Below are 24,145 nucleotides of genomic sequence, written 5' to 3'. Positions count from 1 at the left end.
TGAGATCAGGGAGAAGAGCCAGTATTGTGTTCAGTACCGATGCATGAGCTCAGACCCAAAGGAATGAACCCGTTAAATGGTTTTAAAAGCATCGTACCTCGGCCTCATCGAATGTCAGAAGCAGGTCGGAGGTTCCAGACAGGATCCCGCGGGACCCGTCGATCAGATAATCTCTGGCTTGGACAGAATACGGGTCGCCCTTCAGCATCTGAGCCGCCTGAACCAGTTTAGTGCACGCAGTCTCAACCCTACAGAGAACAAGACCAAACAGAGAGAGCATTAGTTACTGCCTTTCTTATGGTCACACATTCATCCGACTGTATAGTGACGCTATAAACACTCTGTATCTTAGCAGTAACTTAAAGACTGCATTTATTTGATCAAAAATACAGTAAACAACAATAATGTGAAATATTATTCCAATTGTAAATAACTGTTTTCTAAGTTAATATCTATTAAAATGTAATTGATTCCTGTGATCGAAGCTGAATTTTCAGCATCATTACTCCAGTCGTCAGTGTCATGCTGACCAATATTTTTTGTGGAATATATATTATATATATATATATAATTATATATATATATATATATATATATTTTGTGGAATATATATAAAATTATTTTTCTGAATTGTTTGATGAATAGAAATTTTAAAAGAACAGCATTTATTTTGAGCAAATTAATGCATCCTTGTTGAATAAAAGTATTAATTACTTTAAAAAAAATATTACTACACTTGTTAACAGTAGTGTATTTATTAAGTATATTCCTAGAAATATTGTAATATTTTATTGTAAATATTTTTAATGTTATTTACTTTTTTTTTATTAGTTTTTTTCTTTACCGAAATGAAATAATCAGCAATCTGGAAAGTATACAGCTCTAATAAAAAAATTCATAAACACATTTGCAGGAAAACATTGGCAGGCAATGCAAAACATTACTGATTGTTTTGTAATTTCCAGCACATTCAGTGCATGATTGCATAAAATGCAGGTCATTTTTACAAATTTGACAAACCCTCATCTATGTCAGCCAGCTAGATAACATTATCTCAGTGACAGATCAGAAGAAATGGAAACGACAAAAAAGCAGAACATCACAGAAAACCTAACGTTTACATTTGCAAGCATAAAAACAGGATGCAAAAGATCAATGAATGTTGAAATTTCAGTGCATGCAGATCATATGCACTACAAGTTCACAGTCTTAGTCACTCCCCAACATGTTTGGTCCCACATGCATGCTTTTTTATTCTCAGTCAGCAGCCCTATATCACGCAGGAGTGACTTATTAGGCCCCAATTCCCACACACACAAAAAAAAAAAAAAAAAAAAAAAGTCATATTCATCTGTGTCAGACTGTCGTCAGGAGGGTTTTGTTGTAGTTGCAGAATGGAGACTGGTGTCATATTTCTCTATGGCAGGACAGATTACAGCTGTGTGTGTGTGTGTGTGTGTGTGTGTGTGTGTGTGTGTGTGTGTGTGTGTGTGAGAGAGAGAGAGAGACAGGATAGCAAGGTCACAACAGTGTGTGTGTAGGCTACAGTAATGCATGTGTATTTTAATCAGCATTATTGCACCAGGCCACACACGAACACAAACTATATTTAGAGGGAAACACAGGCTGTTCATTATGTGTGTCGGTGTTTCCAGTAATCCGTCCGCTCCTCCTGACTCAGGGATCTGAGCACAGCAGAATGAGTTCATGCATGACTCAAAGCAGCTTCAGGATCCATGCGGCTGTGCACGGGCGTCTCGTACGCACCTCTGCGAAGAGCTAACGGCTTTCAGACTTCTGTGACATATCATTATTGTAAACAAATCAAGTTTGAGTACAAAACAACCACAAGAATGACAAAAATTCTGAGTAAACAGCCCGAAAACAGCATGTCTGTGGGCCCCGAGACGAACAACATCAAGGTTCAGGACATTTTCAGCTATTTCCTGCTTTGTTTTATTTAGTTATTCCCTAAACAGCACTGGGATACACAGATGTTTGTGTAAATCGCTGGAGATTTCCCAGCTGCTGCACTGCATCCTAAAGGACGTTCACACTGACAGTCATCTGCAATTGAAGGGATTTTACGGAGTTGAATCGTTGAATCACTAATTCATAATATCTCTGAATGATTTGTTCATGAATCAAACTGATTCAGCTCAACTCACTGATTCGATCTGTTCATTTGTTGAATAAGACTTTGTTTCAGAAGATTCAGTATCATGAATATCATTGGGTTCCAGTGTATTTTTAAAGACAACATACAATGAAAGAGACAAGACCAGATGAATATTATGATATTTTTATGCTGCTTTTTGTCCTTTTTGAATGTTAAAAGTGCCAGTATTTATTTTAAGAGTGCAAAAGACTAACTAATGTATTTTTTAAATGTCTTTTTGTGTGTGTGTTATACGGGTTTTGAACCACATGTGTGAACTGTCCCTTTAAGTTAAGCACAATTTTTATGCAAATGAGCAGTGATGTAATGCAGACATCTGATACATTGTTACATGCTCAAGTCTCGTTTAAAATGAACAACTCCGGTTCGTATGTGGATGCAAATCAATTTCAGTGTGAACAAACCATATACTGAACAACACCAATAATTCTGAATGATCTATACAACTATTTTCCATAACTGAGGAGTAATGCAGAGGCTCTGTATGCGTTCTGAGGCAGTGTGGAAGTTGTGTTTGCTCATGAGCGCAGCTGCTCCAGCATGTCTGCACCTGATTTATTAGTCAACACACCTGCATTAGAGCACTTCCTCCCTTAACAAACAACACATGCACACTCATTCACAGACAACAGAGTTCAATTTGCATGTGTGCATTTGGCAGATGCATTTATCCAAAGAGACTAACATTGCATTCAAGATATGCCTTTTATAAGTTCATGCATTCCATGCAAATCAAAGCCATGGAATATAAATACAAAATAAGATGAAAGAAGAGGAGTTTAGAGTTGCAGGGTTGCTGCTGCATATAGATTTTCATTCAAAACAAAAGGCTGATGCAGACAAAACAGAGTGCCATTATTCACACAGCACCACACACACATAACATGTTGTCCATGACCTTTACTTTCAACAGAGTGTGTGTGTGTGTGTGTGTGTGTGTCTTACTTTATAAAGGCAGGCGGCATGTCTCTTCTCATGATGGCATCCTCAGTGGTCTGAACCGTCTCTTTGCCCACCTGCATTGAACACACACACAAAACACACAATAAATACACCTATAAACCATTTAAAACAGAAAAGCACAAGAGCTTGAATATATGACTTATTTCTTCTGCGTAGCACAAAAGGAGATATATTGCATAATTTCTAGAATGTTTTTTCACAATAAATAAGTTTGATTCACTTTAAATAAGCAGTTCAAAATGTCTTCGATTCAGCTCAGATTAAAATGATTCGTTTCCGTCGTCACATCAGGTGTTCATGAAAGTAGCTGCATATATTAAAATATTCTAGATACCAAAAATAAATATTTCTATTTATTAAAAATGAGTGGAAACCTATTTTATGTGCTAGGTTTATTTGTTTTTTTTTTTACGTGATGATTGTGATTCTTTTTTATGTTTCCACTTCTGTGAGTCAGTGTTTCATTGGAGATAATCACACACACACACACACACACACACACACACACACACACACACACACACACACACACACACACACACACAGAGCAGGTCTGCTGTCATCCAGATGACTTCATGTTTGGTTCTCCAGGCCACGTTTAACCGTTTTTCTCCCAAAATTAGCTCACACTGAAGTTATTTGAACATGATGCAACTAAACCAAGTCTGTCATTCTCAGCATATACCTGCAGTGCATTCTACTAGAAACCTAGTACTGTGATGTGAAATAAGTCCTGTTTCACATCTCTGTGTTATTCTCTATCCAGCTCAGGTCCCTTTTCCAATATAACTCAACTACACAATTCAGAAAAAACATTCAGCTCAAATAAAGTTTGATACTTAAAGAGCTTTATTCAAATCATTAACCCTAACTCTGAGCAAAAGTAACCAGTAATAAGCATAATTCTGCTCAATCGCAGGCTGCATGTTCAGACGAATTGGATGACGTCAGATCAGAGAACATCTGCGTTTCCTCATGAAAGAGCAGTATGAGCTGCTCAGCTAAAACATCAGACAGGTAAGAACAGGTTTAGTCACAAATCCAACAGCATAGTACACCCAAAAATGAAAAATCACTCCACCTCAAGTAGTCTAAAATCTTCTGTGGAGCACAAATAGAGATTTATTGCATAAATTTAAGAATGTTTTTTATAATACAGACTGAGGTTATTAAGGAAATTCTATATTTATTAAAATAAATAAAAATAATTAAGTTAAATAATTAAAATAAATAAAAATAATTACATTTTATTCTAACTAGTTAATTAATTACTTAAAATAAATTGTATTTGTTTTAACTGATTAAAATAAACAACGTAAAATACTTGAACTTAATTAAAAGCAAATTATAAATAATTACAAATTTAATTAATTTATTAATTTAATCGAAATCAATTTAAATAATTAAAATAAATTAAAAAAATTATAAATCAATAACACTTTAAAAGAATAAAAATTCATTAATATTAATTTAATTAAATGTATTAAAATAATTAATTAAAATAATACAACTGTAAATAAATCAAGAATAATTTATAAGAATTTAATTATTAATTCACATAAAAAATAAATAATTTAAATTAAATTAATTAACTAAAATAAATACAAATAAGAAAATGTATTAAAATAAATAAATAAATTAATTAATAAATAATTAAATGCAGTCTATATGACTTCCTCTAAATTACGAGTCTTATAAAGTCTACCAAACAACATTTTAAATAGTTAAATAGCCCTGAAATATTCCCCTCATAAATCTTATATGCACTAATGTTCAATTCCAAAATGATTTCATGTCCATTATCTCAAGCATCATTTGAGATTATTTTGACTAATTCATATCTGAACTGAAGACTCTAAATATATGAACTACTTTCATGCTGCTGTTTTCATCACTGCTGGAACTCAACAGCCTCATGACGACAATAAATACATCCTCTTTTGTTTTCCACTGAAGGAGATCAGTCACACTGCTTTACGACATGAGGGGAAGGAAATGATGACGGACTTCGAACCTTCAGGTGAACTGTGCTTGAAGGCCTCACGCATCTCGCAGTACTGAAGAACAGTTGTGCTGCCGTGGGTTTTGAGGAGCATTCAGGCTGAAACATCACTTAATGATGAAGTCACTTCCTGTAAGTCTCATTATGGCACTGTCAGCTCCGAACACACTCACAGCAGCTGATAAAAGCTTCATGGAGAGCTGGCGGAAATGTGAGGACAGTCTGCTCGCGTCCGGCTAACAGACGGCTCTTTGTACGCGCTTCTCAATGCTCTACACACACGCTGAGAAGAGCTCTCACACACCGCTCTTGTGCTCAACTCTATTAAATAAGACAACCATCTTCTTTTAAAATTGAGCCGAGTTATTACAGCACCAAATATTTCGCATTTGGGGTAAAAAGAGACTAGAGAAAACTCTATCATGGTGGAAATTGCAGAAACGGCACTTTGATTAGATTAGCGTTATAAAACATGACTCATGACTCAGAGCTGGAAAGTTAGTCGTTCTGCGCCGATGCAATCTTATTTTGATTGTTTAGGGATGTGCAAATTTTCGACTAGTAAATGAAAATTTGCTGAAAATGTGCTCATCCTCTCGTCATCCGAGCTGCAGATGAGTTTGTTTCTTCATCAGGTTTGGAGAAATGCAGCATTGCATCAGTGTCTCAGTAACAGATGCTCTGTAGCGAATGGGTGCCGTCAGAATGAGAGTCCAAACAGCTGATAAAAACATCACAATAATCCACAGCACTCCAGTCCATCAGTTAACCTCTGGAGAAGACAAAAGCTGGAACAAACCCAGCATTAAGACGTTTATAACTTAAATACGAGTCCATAATGCATAACACTTCCTCCAGTGAGAAAGTCATATTGACTTCTGTCTTCTACAGAATCTTAAAAGTTTAAGTCATTTTGTAGTGCAAATAAATGGGATTATTTTCTCTTGTTGCGCTCTATGACACTGTAAAGCATGTGCATCACATCATGACATAGTTGGCGATAACCAGCACTAAGAAGTCAGTCTTTAAGTTATCCTGACGCCAATCCAACCATCACAATCTCGACAGGGTTTGTAAACCCTTTTAATTAACCTCACGAACCACAACATAACTAACCCATTCCTTCCCGACTACAAAAGCAATAAAAAAATCTGGCACCCAAACAAGCCAACAACTCTGTGTGATTGATGGAAAAACTTAGTTCTGCTTGAATGAAGCTCTGCTCTCGTCCCACGCTTCTCTTAAAGAGTTATTTAGGAACACATTATCTCTGCGTGTAATTATAACAACAGGCTGATGATAAACGTCCCCTCCTGTGAGCGCTGGCTGAATGGAGAGAGACTGTATATCTGTCCGGTCCGAGACACATAAACAACAATCAGCCGACTGACTCTTAGTCTGCACTGGAAGGAACTAAAAGCCTTCTTCTCTTCAGCTCTGGAACATTATAACCCTGAGACAAGGACACAAGCCACAGAAAACTTCCTCAGAGAACCTCACAGACAATCTGGAGGAAGCAAAGCCTACCAAAACCTATTCAGAAAGCTCCAGGATGACTATTTGAAGTGTTATAACAAAACTGGGCAAATAAATAAACCAAAAAAGGATACCTCAGATTTAAAAATTCAGTAATGGTGAAATTTTGGACATCTTGAAACTAGATTACTAAGAAATTATTGATTTTTTTCCTCAAATTATGTTTGATTTTTTTTTTTTTAAACAGTTAAATTAAATATTACTAATCAAAAAGATGTCTAATTAATTAAAATCAGTTTTATTTTTCCTAAATTCTCTTATTTTCTTTCTCTAAATGCAGGGTTTTTTTGTGTCAGTTTTAATTTTTTTGGATTCTGTTTTAACAGTTAAATTAAGTGTTATTAATCAAAGAGCATGTCTAATTAATTGTAATCATGGAACGTATACAATTTTACACCAACTGATTAAATGTTTAACAGAAAGTACATTTTTAAGGCTCTATGAAATCAGTTTTATTTTTTCCCCAAATTATAATTTTTTTCTGTTTTAATTTTTCTGGGCTCTGTTTTAACAGTTAAAGTAATTTTTGTTGATTAAAATCATGTCTAATTAACTGAAATCATGAAACTTATACAATTTAACAACAGCCGATGAAACAGTTAACAGAAATAACATTTTTAAGGTCTTCTGTGTTTTCCGCTTTTCTGGATTCTGTTTTAACGATTTAATTAAATAATTATTTAATTTATTAAACAAAAAGCATGTCTATTCAACTGAATTCATAAAACCTTCATCAACTGAATAATTTATTAATATTTTTACAATAATAGGGGCCTATTAAGTATTTTATTTTATTTGAAATTCTGTGTTCTATGTTTATTTTTTCTGGATTTATGATTTAATACTAATTTATTATCAAAATTGGTGGTAATTAAATGAGGGCATAAAACAATTTAATGTCAATTTAATTCATATTTTAAAATGTAATAAAAATTAATATTTAACAATTCTTTTTTCTAAAATTTGAATTTTAAATTAAAATAAATTAAATTAGTTTATTTTAAAAATGTATTACTTTGAGAAGTACATTCTACTCTAAAATAATACATTTCTGTCACAATTTCTTCAGGTTAAACCAAACTTTTATTTTGGCAGGCTGTAGTGAAGACCTTTGTGTAGATGTAACTTCACTGCTCTTTCACACAGAGACCCACAAAACGTGCAGATTTCACATCAAACAGTCTTTTTGCGCTTGAGTATCATCATGATTTTTCATGATTTGTGGTATCATTCACATCCGTAGATGAATGCAGCTTTAGTTTAAGGTGATATAATGAGCTGCGCTGATCATCCGCTGGCTGTATTCTCACTTGAAGATCTGCAGCGAGTCTTGTGGTTGAGCTGATGCTGTGAAAGAACAAGTTTCTGCATAAAGCAACTTCCTGCAGAAGCTTTCGAGGAAGAGAGTCAAGTCTAAGATCTCCACTGCGATTATCTTTCATCTGGAAGGAAATAAACACAACTTCCATCTCCTTTGGTGCCTGTGCAATGCAGATAAAATTCTTTCTTCCAAAAGAAGTCTCCTAAAATAAGAACTGGAGTAGTTCATGGCCTTCAGCAGCAGTATCTTGCCTAATACAGCCGGATTCCTCTCAGCTCTGATAACAAACGCTTCTCTTGTAGTGTTGGGAGGAGGCTTTCGTCCGTGTGGTCTTGAGAAATGTTCAGCCAAGCAGCATTTGACCCTTCAGCCTCGATCAATTCTAGACAGAGATCCTAAAGAAGACACAGAGCCGCACACATTCCCAGCACTGACCACAGAATGTGTGTCTATTACGCAAAACTTTCAGAACAAGAATGCGAAAACATAATTTTTAGATCAAAGAGATGGGAGGCATCCCTCTTTAAGATGAAAAGATCTAAAGATCTAGAGGAAGTAGTCCATCTAAGACAGCAAAGAAATGAACTACTAATTAATATAATAATTGGAAATATAATTGCAAAAATAATATTTTAATATTTAAAAATTGTACCACTTGATTTTAAATCATTTTATAAAATATTTTATTTTAAATTAATGTTTTTAAACAATTATATTTTATTATGTGTATTTTTTTTATTTGATTATTGTACTCAGATGGGTTAAAAAAATATATAAATATAATATATAATATATAACAATATTGTAATTTTTAAGTGTATACATACTATAATTAGTCTAATATTTGTAACTACAATTATATATATAATATTTTAATATTTATAAACATGAATTGTATCTTTTTAAAAATAATTTGATTAAAAATAATTTTAAATAATAAACTTATTATTGGAAATTAATGTTTTAAAATGAAAACATTTTATTATATGTATAAATGTTTTAAATGTATAACTATACTTAGATGAGAAAATAATTAATTTGTAATGTATTTGTAAATATAATTGCAAAATATATAATAATATAATTTATATAAATATAAATATTTATATAAATAGTACATGAATATAAAAATATTCATATCACCTAATTACTTTTTAAGTAATTTATTTTGATTTTACATTATTTTAAATTACTGTTTTTAAACAATTACAATTTATGTATACATTTTTATTTTATTACAATACTTATATGGTTAAAAATAATATATTAATATTTTACATTTACTTTTTAAAATATATTTTTTTTATTTTAAAATCATTTGCAATAATATAATTAATATTTTAAATGAGTGTTTTGAACAATTACATTTTTATTGTATTATTGTTGACTGTTAAAAATTAAAAATGACATTTATTTTTTAATTCAATTTAATTAGACCCAGCCTCATGCTGTTCTTTATGTTCTCACGTCACAGAAAAAGCAGGATCAAATTTCATGATTCAGTGAGTCTGATTCTCTGTCTGAAGAGTCTCTGTGCGCTCTGTCCTGCAGAGACACTATGAATAATTCACTAAAGTTCATTCAGCCTCAAAACATAATTTCTATTAAGCACTCTGAGCTCTGAAGTTGTGTCTCGACTAAAACAGTAAATCATTTCTGTCTCTCTAAATGTAAGAAGTCCAAAAATCTATAATAAACCACTAACACGCCCACGAATCTACACTGCATACCACTAGCTAACCAAATTACACATAAATAAATAGAGGAAGAGAAATAAAGCAAAGAGGAAGGAAGAGGAGAAATATACGAGAGGCAGAAAAAAAGAAATAAGACCATTCAAACAGAAGCAATAAAGCTTTAATATTGTGCTAAACTGAGACTGCTGTGCGATAAAGTGCACAGAAATCTCAGATGAACCTGAGATGAAGACGAGAGACATTAGAAACCACAATGCCATAAGTTATTTGAGAAAACAACAAAGCTGCTCAGACAGGAAGTGTTCCGGGTGGGGTCACATAGACACCTAAACAACTTAAACCTCAAAATAGAAACGACTATAACCTCAATCAACCCTCATTAGACATTAAACTCCAGTCACTGTGACACAGACTCAAGACAGACACAGAGGAACAAAAACCTCCATCCAATGTTATGTCAAGAGTCTAAAGTTAACTCTGGACAGCTGCTGAGAATAACAGAAGAGAAGCTTGATCATGAATTTACAGGCTTCTGAAGGTTTTGTTTCCGTTTTAGGTAACCACACACACGCAGGCAGACAGCTGATAGAAGCACTTCTGCAGCATCTCTCCACAACACACCATTCCCCTTCCTCTGGAGAGACCCACAGCAGATCAGCTCTGTCCTAATCTGATGAGACCAGGGGCCAAAATGAACTGAAACGCAACTGAAAACAACAAAAAAATTATTTCAATAAATTTTATATAGATTAAATTAATTATAGATGTATAAATATTTTATTTTATACTTATATTTATCTATTTATAATTATAATTTAAATATAATATTTTTAATTATTTATATAATTATTTATATATTGCTTTTATTTTTTATTAAATTAAATGATTTTATATTTTTATTATATTATATATATATATATATATATATATTATATAGATATATATATATATATATATAACGTGCGTGTAAATTATTTAAAAAAAAAAAAAAATATATATATATATATATATATATATATATATATATATATATATACACACACACACAGATAAGAAAGTATTATATAAAAATAAAAATAGAAAAACAGACATCAATTGTTGTATATACAGTGTATACAGCTGTATAATCTAACAAAATGTGTTTATGTGTTGTGATATCTCGTGCATTATTTACAGATTCATTGTCTTCTGTAAATTGTACTTAAAATTGCAGGATGTATTCTTACTTAATGTTACGTACATAAATTGGGCATATGTTTTTTTAAAATTGTCCTAATGTTAATTTTTTGGAATTAATTGTGGGTTTTATATTGTCTCTGGTTGGGACTACAGAGGTTTGTGTGGTTTGATGCGGATGCCTCAAGATCTCGAAGAACCGCTGTAGACTCTGTGGTTACCTGAGGTTAGTAAGACGCTGTCAAGAAGATTCAAACAATATATGAATCAGCAAATCTAAATGAACGTTTTGCAAAGAAAATTAAAGACCCTCAATGAAAGAATGTGGGTTAAATCCACAAAACACTAACTAAAGTTTCCAAAAAAGGGGTTTTCACAACGATGCCACAGAAGAACCAGTTTTGATTCACCAAAGAACCATTGTTTTTCCTTGTTGCATGAAACATTTTATTAATCTAAAGAGGATTTTACACAACAAAGAACTTCTGTGGAGTGTAAAGGTTCCACTGGTGTTAATGTTTCTTTAGAAGCCAATAAAATCCTTTATTGCACTGATTCATCAACCTTGAGCGAGACAGCTCTCCACCTCGTGTTCCTGAACATGCCATGTTACACAAATCAACAACTAAACGACTAGTTTCACTTTTTTTGGTCTGATATCAGATGCACTGAATGGCACGTCGTGGTTTCATTGGGAAGGGCGAAATCCAAGAGGAAAAGGCGGAACTCGGTTTGGATCAAAGCCAGAGAACTTCAGGAAACTTTCGTGGATACATTAACACCAAACAACGACACTTTCCACGCACGCTGAGATCATAAGATGCGCGTTCACGCTTATAAATGAGAGTAAACCCCGAGCTCTTACCCGGACCAGGTTACTGACAGCTGCCTGCACAGCGGCCACGGGAGCGGTCAGGTCCGGGATGGCTTTCCCGTCCACCTCTCCCTCCTCATGCATGATGACCAGATGAGAGATCTGCTGGGCCACCGGCTCCAGGATACTCTCGATCGTCTTCGTGTGAAAAACCGGCATGATGAGACCTTAAGAGAAAGCAAACTCTCTTTCCAAGTGTGTATCCACAATCCCCTCTCCGTATCCGAGAACCGAGACTATCCCCCGCAAGAACACACTGACTCTCCTTCAGCAACTAACTAACCATCGTGGGAAGCGACTCGTGAATGAATCGTTCGCTGGAGTCGGTTCACGATTCAATCGCGCATCGCGCTCCACGAGTCAACAACTCACTGAATTCGACATTTATTCTGCTTTTTTGCTACCGGTTATTTTAATTAGTAAATAATCCAACTGTAATACTATGTTTTTAATGTCACTAGGAACTATTCATTAGATATTAGAGTCAGATCCAACAATCATTTACAATATTACCAAAGCACAAGAGTTAAAGAATTAGGCTTACTATGAAAAAGTAGATACCTATACCATACGAGTAGGCCTACTTATTATAGCCTAACATTCTAGTAGCCTAATTATTTGTCTAGAATTTGATTCATTACATAGGCTACTAAATTCTTTGCTATTAATCGCAGTTATTCTACTGCAAAACAAAAAAAACATATCATTGAACTCTATGTATGTCTACATACATATTTATTAAAAAAAAAAAAACGGTTTAACCTCTAGGAGGACGCGATGACGAACTCTTTCTTTGAAGTGGCTCGTTGAAATGAACTGTTCGGAAGAATCGATTCGCGGCTTCCCACATTTCACTCAACCTAAACCTCCCGGATGACGCAAACTCCCCATCCGCCAATCGAAGAGCGAGCGCCGGCGCGCCCGTGAATGCGATTGGTTCGCACAAACGTCATTCATCTCGATTGGCTCCGCCCATTGCCTTTGTCATGTTTGCTAGAGAAGCGAGTTCTTCCCAAATTACGCAATACATTCTCATGCCCTAAAAAGGAAACTTGATTCTGCTGTTCTGGATGAGGAATTCTGAGTGCCAGGGGGCACCGACGCAGTCTGAGTGTTGCTCAGCATTGTTTAGGATCTGTTTGAAGCCTTCATGCCATATTTCCACTTTTATTTGCAACTAGATCAGTAAACAACAATGAAACAATACAATATAATTAACTTAAAATGTGCACGGTTTCATGATACATACTTATTCACTGATGAATCAGATAAAATTATACAGGCCCATATATATATCATGGCATTGTCATATATGTATACTAGAACAGCTACTGCTTTAAAGTCTTAATATGAATTAAACATTATTTACTGATGTGCAAACTTGTGTTGGAACTCTTGAAAACTCAAAACACATAAATGCACATGACGATGTCGGTGTGGATGAAAACAGATGTTATATCATGATGGAATTGTTGTTCATAATCGTACGAGCAGGTTGCAGCCTTCATCATTGCTCTGATTGAACTGAAACAACAATAACAGTGTCTCAAGCTGTTTCAACCCCACAAACGCCTCAAACAGCCCAAGAATTTGCCCAGAGACCCTCAGCAGGCTGCATGACCGAATATGGAAGAGTCTGAAAAGAAAGAATTAAGGAAGTAAGTTCAGGGAGCTCAGAGTAAACACAAGTGTGTGTGTGTGTGTGTGTGTGTGTGTGTGTGTGTGTGTGTGTGTGTTCATACTGCTCACCTCAATATTAAACATCTTTGATCTGAACTATAAAGTGACACATTAATGATGGTGATGTTGTCCTATTTTTTCGTATTTGAGGTAATTGAATCAGTTTATTTATGTTGCTACTAAATGAAGCACTGTTTGGTTTAGATTGCACGACTAAACATTTTTACAGAAGCCTACAGAAACACCTGATTAAAAATCTGTCTTTTGTTAAATCAAGTCATTAATGCAGCCCAAGAATTAAAGGATTCAAATCCATGCGAAATTTGGTGAATTATTACATTCTTTATTTTATTTTTAAAATGTTTTATTAGTTATTACTTATATTAGTTCATACGTTACTTATATTAGATCTGAAGTAATTGATTTGGCACGATGACTATTTTATTATATATATATAATATATATATATATATATATATATATAATATATATATATATAGTATATATATTATATATATATATTGCAGCAACCCAAGCAGTCAAATTCCTTGTACAGTAAGTGTAATTTTGCCAATAAAAACTTGGGTTATGTCATATGATTCTATGAAACAGATGTCTATTTTTAGACTTTATATCACACATTCAGTTATTTCCACAGTTTAGTATGCTTTGATATTTTTAGCACTGGTCAGTGATGTCGTGTGTGTGTTAAGATGAAGTGTTGACAGAGTCAGTGGACTTTGTCTCCCATCTAGTGGCTGAATAAGAAACTTCAGCGCCTCTCAGAAAAATAGGTACAGAGCTGACACTGGGGCGGTGCCCTGAAGTACAAAAGCTAAAATGTACATCTTTGTTTCCATTTTACTTTACCCCCAAATGGTGCATATTAGTATCTTAAAGGTACATATTTATTTTTTATGAAAGGGTATCGTCCCAACCTTTTTTTTACCTTCTTCTTTTTTTTAAAGTGTAAAATCAAACATTCTGATATTTATGATCATTATTACAGATTATATTATAATATTGTCAATCAGTGTTGCATTAGTGATAATGTTTATATATAAATGTATATATATTACATTACAAGCAAAGTGCCGTTTATGCATGTATATAACTAAATAAATAATACAAAATTAAATTTTTATTCAAATAAATTTAAAAAGTGAAATAAGTTAAAGCTTTAAGATTCTTGGAAGATGAAATAGTCTGGATATACTGGTGAACCTCTTTTTTAAAAAAAAATAAATAAATAAAGGATTTGATGAGAGAATTTACTGTGGTGAATATTACATTTTGCAAGAAGTAATACTATAGGTTAATAATAAAGTGTTCATTAATTTTATCTTTTTGCATATTAAAGAAACCGTACAGTACATCCTTAAAAAGCAGAGAGAAACCGGGGATCACACTGTGATTAATAACATCAGAAAACTCAATCCAAAACAGCTGTAACTGATAATCCCAGAAGATATGAATATCAGATTCATTAAGGGCACCACAAAAAGAACAGCTTGCATCTATACCTGATTTAAACCTTTTCAGAAACACTTTAGTTGGGTTGTTTATGTGTGTGTAATTGTTTGAATGAGATTTTTTTTGTGTAAAAATCTTGTTAGTTATTATGTATTTCAAAGGCAGAGTCCATACTTTTTTTCAGTCAATATGATCGACTGAATTCTTCCAATAAGACACACCAAATTGTTACTAGCTCCTTTTGAAAGAGAGATCTAATTTTATAGTTATGTGATGAAGGATGCATAGTTTTTGTACTGGGATTTCAAAGAAATAGTTAAAGTGCTGGATGATCCAGCAGACTCCCTTAAAAGCATAACAACTCATTTAGGAATTGCATCCATGACAATAGAAAATTCTTTGGGAGTTACTGGAAAATCAAATGTACAGACCTAACTGGGCAGTGACATTGTTTGTGTGAGTGAGGGGTTTCCTGTGAGTGACATCAGTGCTTTAAACTCCATCTGTGAGTCAGTCTGACCTTTGACCCGATGACCTCATCCTGTGGGTAAAGCGGCTTTTCCACTCAGCAGCTGCCCTGGAATTACACACACAGCTGTTACGATGATCCGGACTTAGTCACGCTGACATTTTACACACATTTTAACCCATTGTCATAGCATAGCACTGATAGTAAGCGTGTGTATCTGAGTAAATTGCAGTGAGTTTATGGTCAAATTATGCGAGTGTTAATTGTGTTTGCTTTGACTGGTCATGAATGAATACACTACTCAAGGAGATTAAACATGCAGAAACATGTCACATGTGCTCATAACACAACAAAAATCTTATTAAATTATCTTGTGTACAATTTATTTATTATTAGGAAATACATTTATATCTATTTATACACACATATTAATACAAACACTTATTTTACACAACGTTTACTCAGAATGTACACAGTGCTTGTTTATTGGCCTAATAATTGGCTTTTATCATTGACAAAACATTAATAGTAACACAGCAATATAAAATTATAAAAACAAATGAAAACCAAGTAACACTGTACATTTCAATACCAATGCAAAACAATACTTTCACAAACATTTTTCATACGGAAAGTCCTTTGAGCTGCTGCTATATCTTTGCAATAGAATGGAATGTAAGAATGATGGACATATTAACGAGTAACTGAACAGAAATCAGTTTGAGCAGTTGTTGGTTCATGTTCTTTGTGTTGGTCTCTGTGGTGAATGAGGGCAGGTGAGCTCCTGTTCTCAGCTGAGTGACAGCAATCCGGTTTTCTCCAGGATCCAGTTGTAATAGTTGCTGACTTTGGTATAAACTCCAGGACGGAACTGTCTGGAACATCCCTCTCCCCAGCTCACCACACCGAACAGAAACACACGCTCACGGACACGACACACCAGCGGCCCGCCAGAGTCACCCTGAAACATCCCAGAAGAACAGATGCATCAACCTGAGAGACTTTTATTGCTTCTCAGTGCTAACAATGTGCAATAAATATAAAATAAAAAAAACTGTAAAAATAGGCAACAATGCACTGCATTAAAATTATGGAATCTTCTGTATTATTATTATTACTGATTTTTTTTTTAACCAGTGTTTTACCTGTATTTTTTTTGTCAAATATTAACAGATAATGTCTCAGCAGAAAATTACTGTTACAATTTCCTTTTTGTGCCAATATAAATAGAGTATGTGTATGTGATTTAAAAAAAGGAAAAACAATAACAACAAATATAAAATAATACATTACAAAATATAAATCAATCAACAGATAGATAGATAGATAGATAGATAGATAGATAGATAGATAGATAGATAGATAGATAGATAGATAGATAGATAGATACAGTAGATAGATAGATAGATAGATAGATAGATAGATAGATAGATACAGTAGATACAGTAGATAGATAGATAGATAGATAGATAGATAGATAGATAGATAGATAGATAGATAGATAGATAGATAGATAGATAGATAGATAGATAGATAGACAGATCGATAGATAGATAGATAGATAGATAGATAGATAGAGATAGATGGACAGATCGATAGATAGATAGATAGATAGATACAGTAGATAGATAGATAGATAGATAGATAGATAGATAGACAGATCGACAGATCGATAGATAGATAGATAGATAGATAGATAGATAGATAGATAGAGAGATAGAGAGACAGATAGACAGATCGATAGATAGATAGATAGATAGATCCGATAGATAGATAGATAGATCGACAGATCGATAGATAGATAGATAGATAGATAGATAGATAGATAGATAGATAGATAGATAGATAGATAGATAGATAGATAGACAGACAGACATATATCCTTGATTAAAGGTTTTAATAACATAATGATATGCTAGAATAGGTAACAGGGTTGAAGATCCAAAATAATAATAAAATAGTTATAAATTAAGATGTCAACGAGTAGGGATGACAAATTTTGGTTTGTATACGCTTATGTAATATGTACACAATTAAATGTAATTTCATGCATTGAAATAGCCTTTATTGTTTTAGAAAAGTAACGAGACACCAAATTGTTCCCCATCTGCTAAATGAATAAATGTAAATTTGAACCCAATTTGCAGTGCCATGATATGCATTTTATATATTTAATATGCCAGCACATCTAAAAGGATCATTGTTGTTAAATAAGTAGCTTCCGGCTCACCTTACATGCGTCCGCGCTCCAGTCGGGACTCCCGGCACACAGCATGTTGTCTGTGAACATGCTGTCGTAATATTCTTTACTCGAGCACACGTCCTGTGACAGCAGGTTGACCTTTGCTTCTCTGAGATACTGAGAGTAATACCACAACCCTACAACACACACACACACACAATGACTGAACCCTTCATTAGCCCAAACAGAACAAACACACTCTCAACACTAACTCCGCCAATTACCTTCTTGTTCTCTGCCGTATCCAGTGACCTCACAGGACGTCCCAGCACTGAGAGACTGATGCGCTTCAGGGATGCAAACCGTCTTGACAGAACTGGACTCTTTAGCACAGTGACCGTCAGGACTGCGGATCTTCAACAGCGCTGAACACAGACCAGCCAATCAGATGTTAATGACAGTCTGACGCATAACTCATAAAGCTACTTTGACTTTGCTGAAAAGAGCAGCACGTTTAGTGTTTTATATTCTGAACGCTCCTTTACTAGTTTAACCAGCCAAACTTTACAGGTCAACCAGCTTCACCAGAACCAGCAATCACTAAACCGGTCTGTACCAGCATAAACTGGTCTTTTCAGAAAGTTGATGATTTTTGGGGATGTGGTTTGTGTTTACTGTGTTTTTATTTTTTGATTTTTATTAAGGTGAATTGTGTAAATGTGTTGTTGGCATGTTTAGGGTTCAGTGGAGTTAGTTCTCAGTCAGTGTTACCGATGTCGTTGTTGTAGTTGCCGTCTGTGTTGTCGAAGTGTTCATGGATGAAGAGCTCCGAGACCCTGAGCTCCTGCTCTCTCTGAGCATCCGTCTCATTGATGGCGTTCTTCCCCACAAATACTGAGAGTTTATGCAGGCTAGTCTTAGTGCTGAAAACAAACAAGAAGAGATGCATGTGTAAATATATTTCCAGAAACACGTCCATCCATGCTTTTTTCTTCCCATCCATCTCACATGCTTCTCGTTTATTCAATAATTTCATCCAAATGCATTTATCACGAAGGCCCTAAAAAAGGAACATGGAAGAAAATAAACATTTCAAGGCTTTTGCCTTTTTTGGGGGACATTTTTTTTCACCCATCTCATATTTTTCCCCATCACCAGAACGTTTGCACAGTTTCTCAGGGGAACACAAAAGTTTGCAAATGATTGTAAAAGCTTTGAAATCTAATCTCATATTTTCCATCACCAGAATTGTTCCGTTCTGCTGAGAAATGCTTTCTTCGCTGCTTTTTTTTCATCACAAGAACATATTTTTAACCCCCTTTTTCCCTTGCAATAATTTCTGGGGGGAACGCAAGAATTTGCGAGTGAATGCAAAAGCACACATTTTTTTTTTCCCATCACCAGAACTTTTGCGTTCCCATGAAAAACACTGTTTTTCTCAAAAACATTTTGCGAGTGAACACAAAAACGCGAGATTTCTCGGTTTCTCGGTGGAACGCAATTTTTTTTTTACTACTGTAATAGGCTTTATATTTTTCTTCACATATCATATTATTAGCCTATTATTATAATATTCCACAGGGGAACGCATTGACATGTCTGTAGTTTCCTCTCTCCTATCCGGTTTGTTTGTACCGACCCGTCGGGGAAGCAGTGCGCGGCCGTGAGGACCCAGCAGGGCGAGATGAGACTCCCGCCGCAGGTGAACGATCTCCCGCGGGCGCTCCTGCTGAACACCGCCGCCATCCAGGGGTGGCGCTCCACCGTGCTCAAAGCCCCGCCCACAACCTTCATGTTCCGCTCCTCCCTCTGGCCACACTGCCAGCCTATTGGATGAAAGACAGTTCAGCCTGTCAATCAAACAGCAGCGAATACAGACAGATGCTCCACAATATTGATGCACATCAAATGATCTCACCGGACTGCGCACCTGTCAGACTGCCAGAACCTGCATCAAACCATTTCATATGTCAGATATTTACAGATATTTCGTAATATTACATTAACACAGTAAGATGGACGGAATCGCACCGTGATCTTTTTTTGAGCGTGGTGTATTGTAGTAGTCCTTCTTGATGATGGTGGCGGTGGTGTGTGTGTAGCAACGGTGTGTGGGTGTGTTGTGTGTTTCTGTTGGTGTCGGAACATGTGCGTGTTATGATGGATGTAGCTGACATGATAAGAGAAATGAACAGCACAGAGAAGTGGCACTCAGCAGCGCCTGAATGACTCAGGGTTCTGGAGCACAGGCTCAGACAGGTGTGCAAGGTGTGTTTGTGAAGATTTCTGCAGATGTTCACGTCTGGGCTTGAGAATAAGAGGGAATTTCAGAAATCCTGGCAAGAACATATCTGGGTCATATTTCACCCCAGAATGAAAATAAATAAATTCTCATACTGTAATATATGAACTGTAACGTATATGTACATCATGTTAATATGTGTTGTACTATTTTTAATTTAAATGTTAGTTTTATTTTGATTTAAAAAGTATTGATTTACATAGCTAATGATCCAAAAATATTATAAAAAACTTTAAAAACATTGATGATTTGAATAAACTTAAAATAATGAATAACTGTATAACGGTATTGATTTACTATACTACAGTAAAATATAAATAAATGTTATTGCAGTAAATATGCTTAATTGTCACTAACAATGCATAAAAATCTTAATCATCCTAAAAGCTTATTTTTTATGCAAAACTTAAAAAAAAAAACTTAAAATAATTTTAAATGATATAAAATTTACTTTAAAATTAAATATTATTTATTCATACAGTAATGTTATTAATTATTATTCCAAAATAATTTTTCGATTAAAAATAATCCAAAAATCTTAATTTTATGCGAAACATAAATTCAATCTTAAATTTGTTTTATTTCAAATATAAATTCAATTATATATATATATATATATATATATATATATATATATATTTATTTATTTTTTTTTATTATTAAATGTAATATCAATGATGACTTTTAACTTCAGGGTGAATTATGCCCAACACATGTTCTTGACATCTTTCGTGAGATTTGCTCAAACTGAGCTCCGTAACATCACGCCAGCTTTCTTGTTCTATTCATATCCATCCCTTCAGGACAAATGCATGTTGATTTAGTATTTTTCAGCTTTTCTACTTATCTATGGTCTCTAGGGAACTCCTAGTAACGGATTACCGGGCAAGTCTAGGCTCTCCAGCGTCTGTTTGTTCTCATTCTAGTATTCTCAGTCAGCCTGCGCTCTTCACTCAGAGTAACTCGCCTGCAGTAGTTGTGTCGTCCCGGGCCATGATTCTTGGGATAGGCTCCAATTCCACGCACACTCTCTGAATCCCATTCCAGACATTCTCGCCCACTCTCTGATTTGGACACGGGACCTCTGTACTGCAGACCCAACCCGTCAAAGCAGGAGACGGATTCATCTGTCACAAAACATCATACATGGATATGAATGCATGCAAACATCAGTTCATGATAATAAACACATATGAGTGATGCGCACCTCTTTCACAGTTGGAGCCACTGAAGCCATCAGGACAGAAACAGAGCATGTGACGCCCCGACGGAGACAAGAGAGACGTCCCTCCATTCAGACACACAACACCTGCAGGGACACAAACAATCATAACAAACATGACATCCGGAAAACTGCTGGCTAGCAACTGATTACACGTGATCTGGATAACATGGATTACAAAAAATACTTAATTAGATTATATCATATCTTAAAATACTCATAATCAGACTACAGTTACTTTTTTATTACACAATAGCAATAAATAATTCATAATTTGCATGTTCACGGTTCTCTGACGTTGGTTAATGGTCACATGACATGCAGGTAAACAAATAGTCAAAAAAAACTTTTTTAGTAGATGTTTTATTTTGATTATTGTTATTTTAATTTTTTTTTTTTTTAATGATTTAATGAATTATTAGCTTTTCATTAAATTCACAGACCCCCTGCATTTCCTTCACGAAGCCCAGTTCGGGAAACCTTGATGTAATGTAATATTTAACGCACTTCATGTTGTTAATATATTTTCTTTCTTTTTTTTTTTTTTTTTTATTTTGTTGTATTGTGTTAGTTTTTAATTTTTTGTTATATGTATGTGAGTTCAAAAGTAATCTAAAAGTACTCTGAATCAGTCATTTGGACTACAATCTGCTGGAAAATAAAGACTGCAGACAGAGTTTATGTACCTGATTTCTCATGTAAAACGCTGGGAGAGAGTCGGCGCTGGGCTGTCTGGAGGTCACAACAAAAAAGGATAAATTATTGTTATTTTTTCTCTCTCCTAGAATTAAAACAGTCTCCAAAAGGAAGCGAGTTAAGTATGAAGCACACTTACACACACTGTGAGAGCTGCTACAGCTAGAATCAATCTCAGCAGCCAAAATCCAGCCATTTCTGCTTCTTCTTTGGACACTGAAACCTGTAACAAGTGCATTTGATTAACCCTCGATTTGTGTTCAAAAACTGCGTCAACTTCTGCGTTGAGGGTTAAATTAAATCACTTTCGTTTCCATGCATCTTGCTAAAAATCAGTAGCACTATGAAAACAGAAAACCTCTGCTTGTTAGAGACTAAAAATATAAAATAGACAATATGAGAAATGTAACAATTCCCTTCTATTTTTATAGTGTTATTTTAATTGTATTTAGTTGTGTTCAGGGTCAGTTTTATTTATATTTATTTTTATTTGAAATGAGATGAAATGTTACAAAATTTTAATAATTTTTTTTAATTTTATTGCAAGTATGAGCAGTTTTTGGAGTTTTTTGGATTATAGTATAAGTATCTATTGCTGTTTGTCTTTTTCTCAAACCTTGTGAGTATAAAATGGGTTTCTCTCACTTGTTTTCAGTTAAAAACCAATAACTAAAAACAACCAGATTTGATTGTGATATTCAACTAGATAAAGAAACAGTTCATTTTTACTAGATGATTCAGAAGAGGAGTCTTAATTTTGAGTAAACTTTGTGTTTTAAATTTCAAAAGTTCTCATGTATTTAGCCTTTGATGAGTTTATTTATTTATTTTTAACCTGACTCTCTGCTTGATTTTTTGCAAATTGCATTGAAACTAAAATAATAGCTGACAAATAATAATAATAAAATCATAATAATAATAATAATGACAAATAAAATAATAGCTGACAAAATTTGTTCAGCCTTTCCAAAACACATCTATGTGTTGAAACTTTGCACATTCATTACCCTTAATGAGGAATTCTCACAAAATTTCAAGAATAAATAAATAGTTTAACCGGTTTAATCTGAAAATAGAGTGTGTCACACTGAGCCCAGCTCAAGAGGAAAGCACGCTCAAGACAAGACTTAAGAAGTGAGAATCCAGATAAGACTCTAAACAAACATGACTTTTCCTGGAATCAGACCAGGATCAGACAGAACAGGCCCGGAGCGGAGATCCACACCCACAGGAACAGAAATATCACAGATGAGATGTTCATAATATTTTTCCTAGACAGCAGTGAGACTGAGATGTTTCTCCTGAGAAACTCCTCGAGAGTTTCAGAAGAGATCTCAACAGAGTCTCAAACTGAGACACCAAACATCTACAAAATCAGAGATCTCAATATAAACGCAATCAATTCCAAGCGCAAATGATCTCTGAAACTATCCAACTGTCCAGTTTCTTTTATTTTGTCTTAAAATAGGGTTTCCACATTTTTTTTTTTAAATCAAATAATAAAATAAAAATTCTCAAGAATTAGGAAACTTTAGCAAACAGCTGCATGCTGCAGGACATCACATATCATCTCTCTGCATGCATTCACAGTGTTTGCAGTCACAGATCATTGTCGCTATGAATATTGTCCATCTAGATAAGTTTTAAAGCTGTTCACAGACATGCATTAACTCTTTAATCAGTAGTTAGAGCCCGACTCACCTGAATGTGCGTTCAGATCAGATCAGATCAGGTCTGGTGTGTGTCGCTCTGCATCCCACTGAAGGCATTAAACACTCCCTATATAGAGCCCAGTGTGCTCTGATTGGCTGCAGGAGCAGACCTGCTTGTGTTGGGGGAGTTTGTCTGTCTGTCCGTGAGGGAAAACACACGTGCTGCTGAACTGAAACTAGATCAGTGAATCACAATAATGATTCAATTGGCCATGAATTCCTTGATTCCCTCATCCTGGAATTCTCCTTCTTCTGTCAAACACGTTTCTTTGAACCCTATTCATTTCTAATGTCTCTAAATGATCCACATGATCAAAACGTTGCTGTTGCACACAATCTACTACATGCATTCTGTCGTCCGATTGATAGTTCATACATTTTTAAAAAGTTAATTGTCTTTTAGTGTAATTGTAGAAACGTCCAGCTTCAGCTCGAGCTTCACGTGTCAAATCTTGACTGATTTTAATCAAGTAAACATCAGAATAACTGCAGTAATATCTCCAGATGAACTCTTACTGCACTGAAGCAGCTCAGCTTTACTTGATTCTCCATCAATCATGTTTTAGAGTCTCAAATCTGATCATCAGGATCTTTTGAGGAGCGTTTGTTTCCAGAAGCTTTACTTTCACTGTTCCTCAGCGGAGGAATGATCTTCACGAGC

At 34.6% G+C, this 24,145-nt stretch overlaps 2 protein-coding genes across 3 annotated transcripts in view; both read right to left on the bottom strand.

The window, feature by feature from the left end:
- The window catches only part of vclb (vinculin b), a 31,191-nt gene extending 19,146 nt beyond the window's left edge, over positions 1–12,045 (bottom strand). Inside the window, exons 1-3 of one of the 2 annotated variants that reach the window (XM_042768137.1) lie at positions 11,740–12,045; positions 3,125–3,195; positions 98–248 (exon numbers count right to left, since the gene is read on the bottom strand). In XM_042768137.1, coding sequence (XP_042624071.1) covers positions 98–248; positions 3,125–3,195; positions 11,740–11,907 — 390 coding nt within the window. In that variant the 5' untranslated portion in view covers positions 11,908–12,045. The remainder of the gene's footprint in view (positions 1–97; positions 249–3,124; positions 3,196–11,739) is intronic. The other variant, XM_042768138.1, reaches the window with a different exon arrangement.
- A 3,655-nt stretch (positions 12,046–15,700) lies between these two features.
- On the bottom strand, positions 15,701–23,623 carry plaub (plasminogen activator, urokinase b). Its single transcript, XM_042768085.1, has 13 exons — positions 23,474–23,623; positions 21,912–21,995; positions 21,763–21,808; positions 21,062–21,163; positions 20,752–20,981; positions 19,853–19,859; positions 19,584–19,682; positions 19,471–19,500; positions 19,192–19,378; positions 18,324–18,475; positions 17,837–17,977; positions 17,601–17,749; positions 15,701–16,331 (listed from the first exon to the last, which is right to left on the bottom strand). The coding sequence occupies exons 2-13, from the start codon at positions 21,966–21,968 to the stop codon at positions 16,161–16,163; spliced, it is 1,371 nt and encodes a 456-aa protein (XP_042624019.1). The 5' UTR covers positions 21,969–21,995; positions 23,474–23,623; the 3' UTR covers positions 15,701–16,160.
- Between the last annotated feature and the right edge of the window lie 522 nt (positions 23,624–24,145).

The sequence above is a fragment of the Cyprinus carpio genome, chromosome A12 (genome assembly GCF_018340385.1).
Source record: "Cyprinus carpio isolate SPL01 chromosome A12, ASM1834038v1, whole genome shotgun sequence".
Lineage (NCBI taxonomy): Eukaryota > Metazoa > Chordata > Actinopteri > Cypriniformes > Cyprinidae > Cyprinus > Cyprinus carpio.
This window is presented reverse-complemented; position numbering and strand designations above follow the sequence as displayed.

Coding starts and splice junctions, on each gene's coding strand:
- plaub (XM_042768085.1), bottom strand. CDS start 21,968: ATGGCTGGATTTTGGCTGCTGAGATTGATTCTAGCTGTAGCAGCTCTC. Junction 21,809..21,911: donor TAGCAGCTCTCACAGTGTGT/GTAAGTGTGCTT, acceptor TGTGACCTCCAG/ACAGCCCAGCGCCGACTCTC. Junction 17,978..18,323: donor CAACTACAACAACGACATCG/GTAACACTGACT, acceptor GTCTGTGTTCAG/CGCTGTTGAAGATCCGCAGT.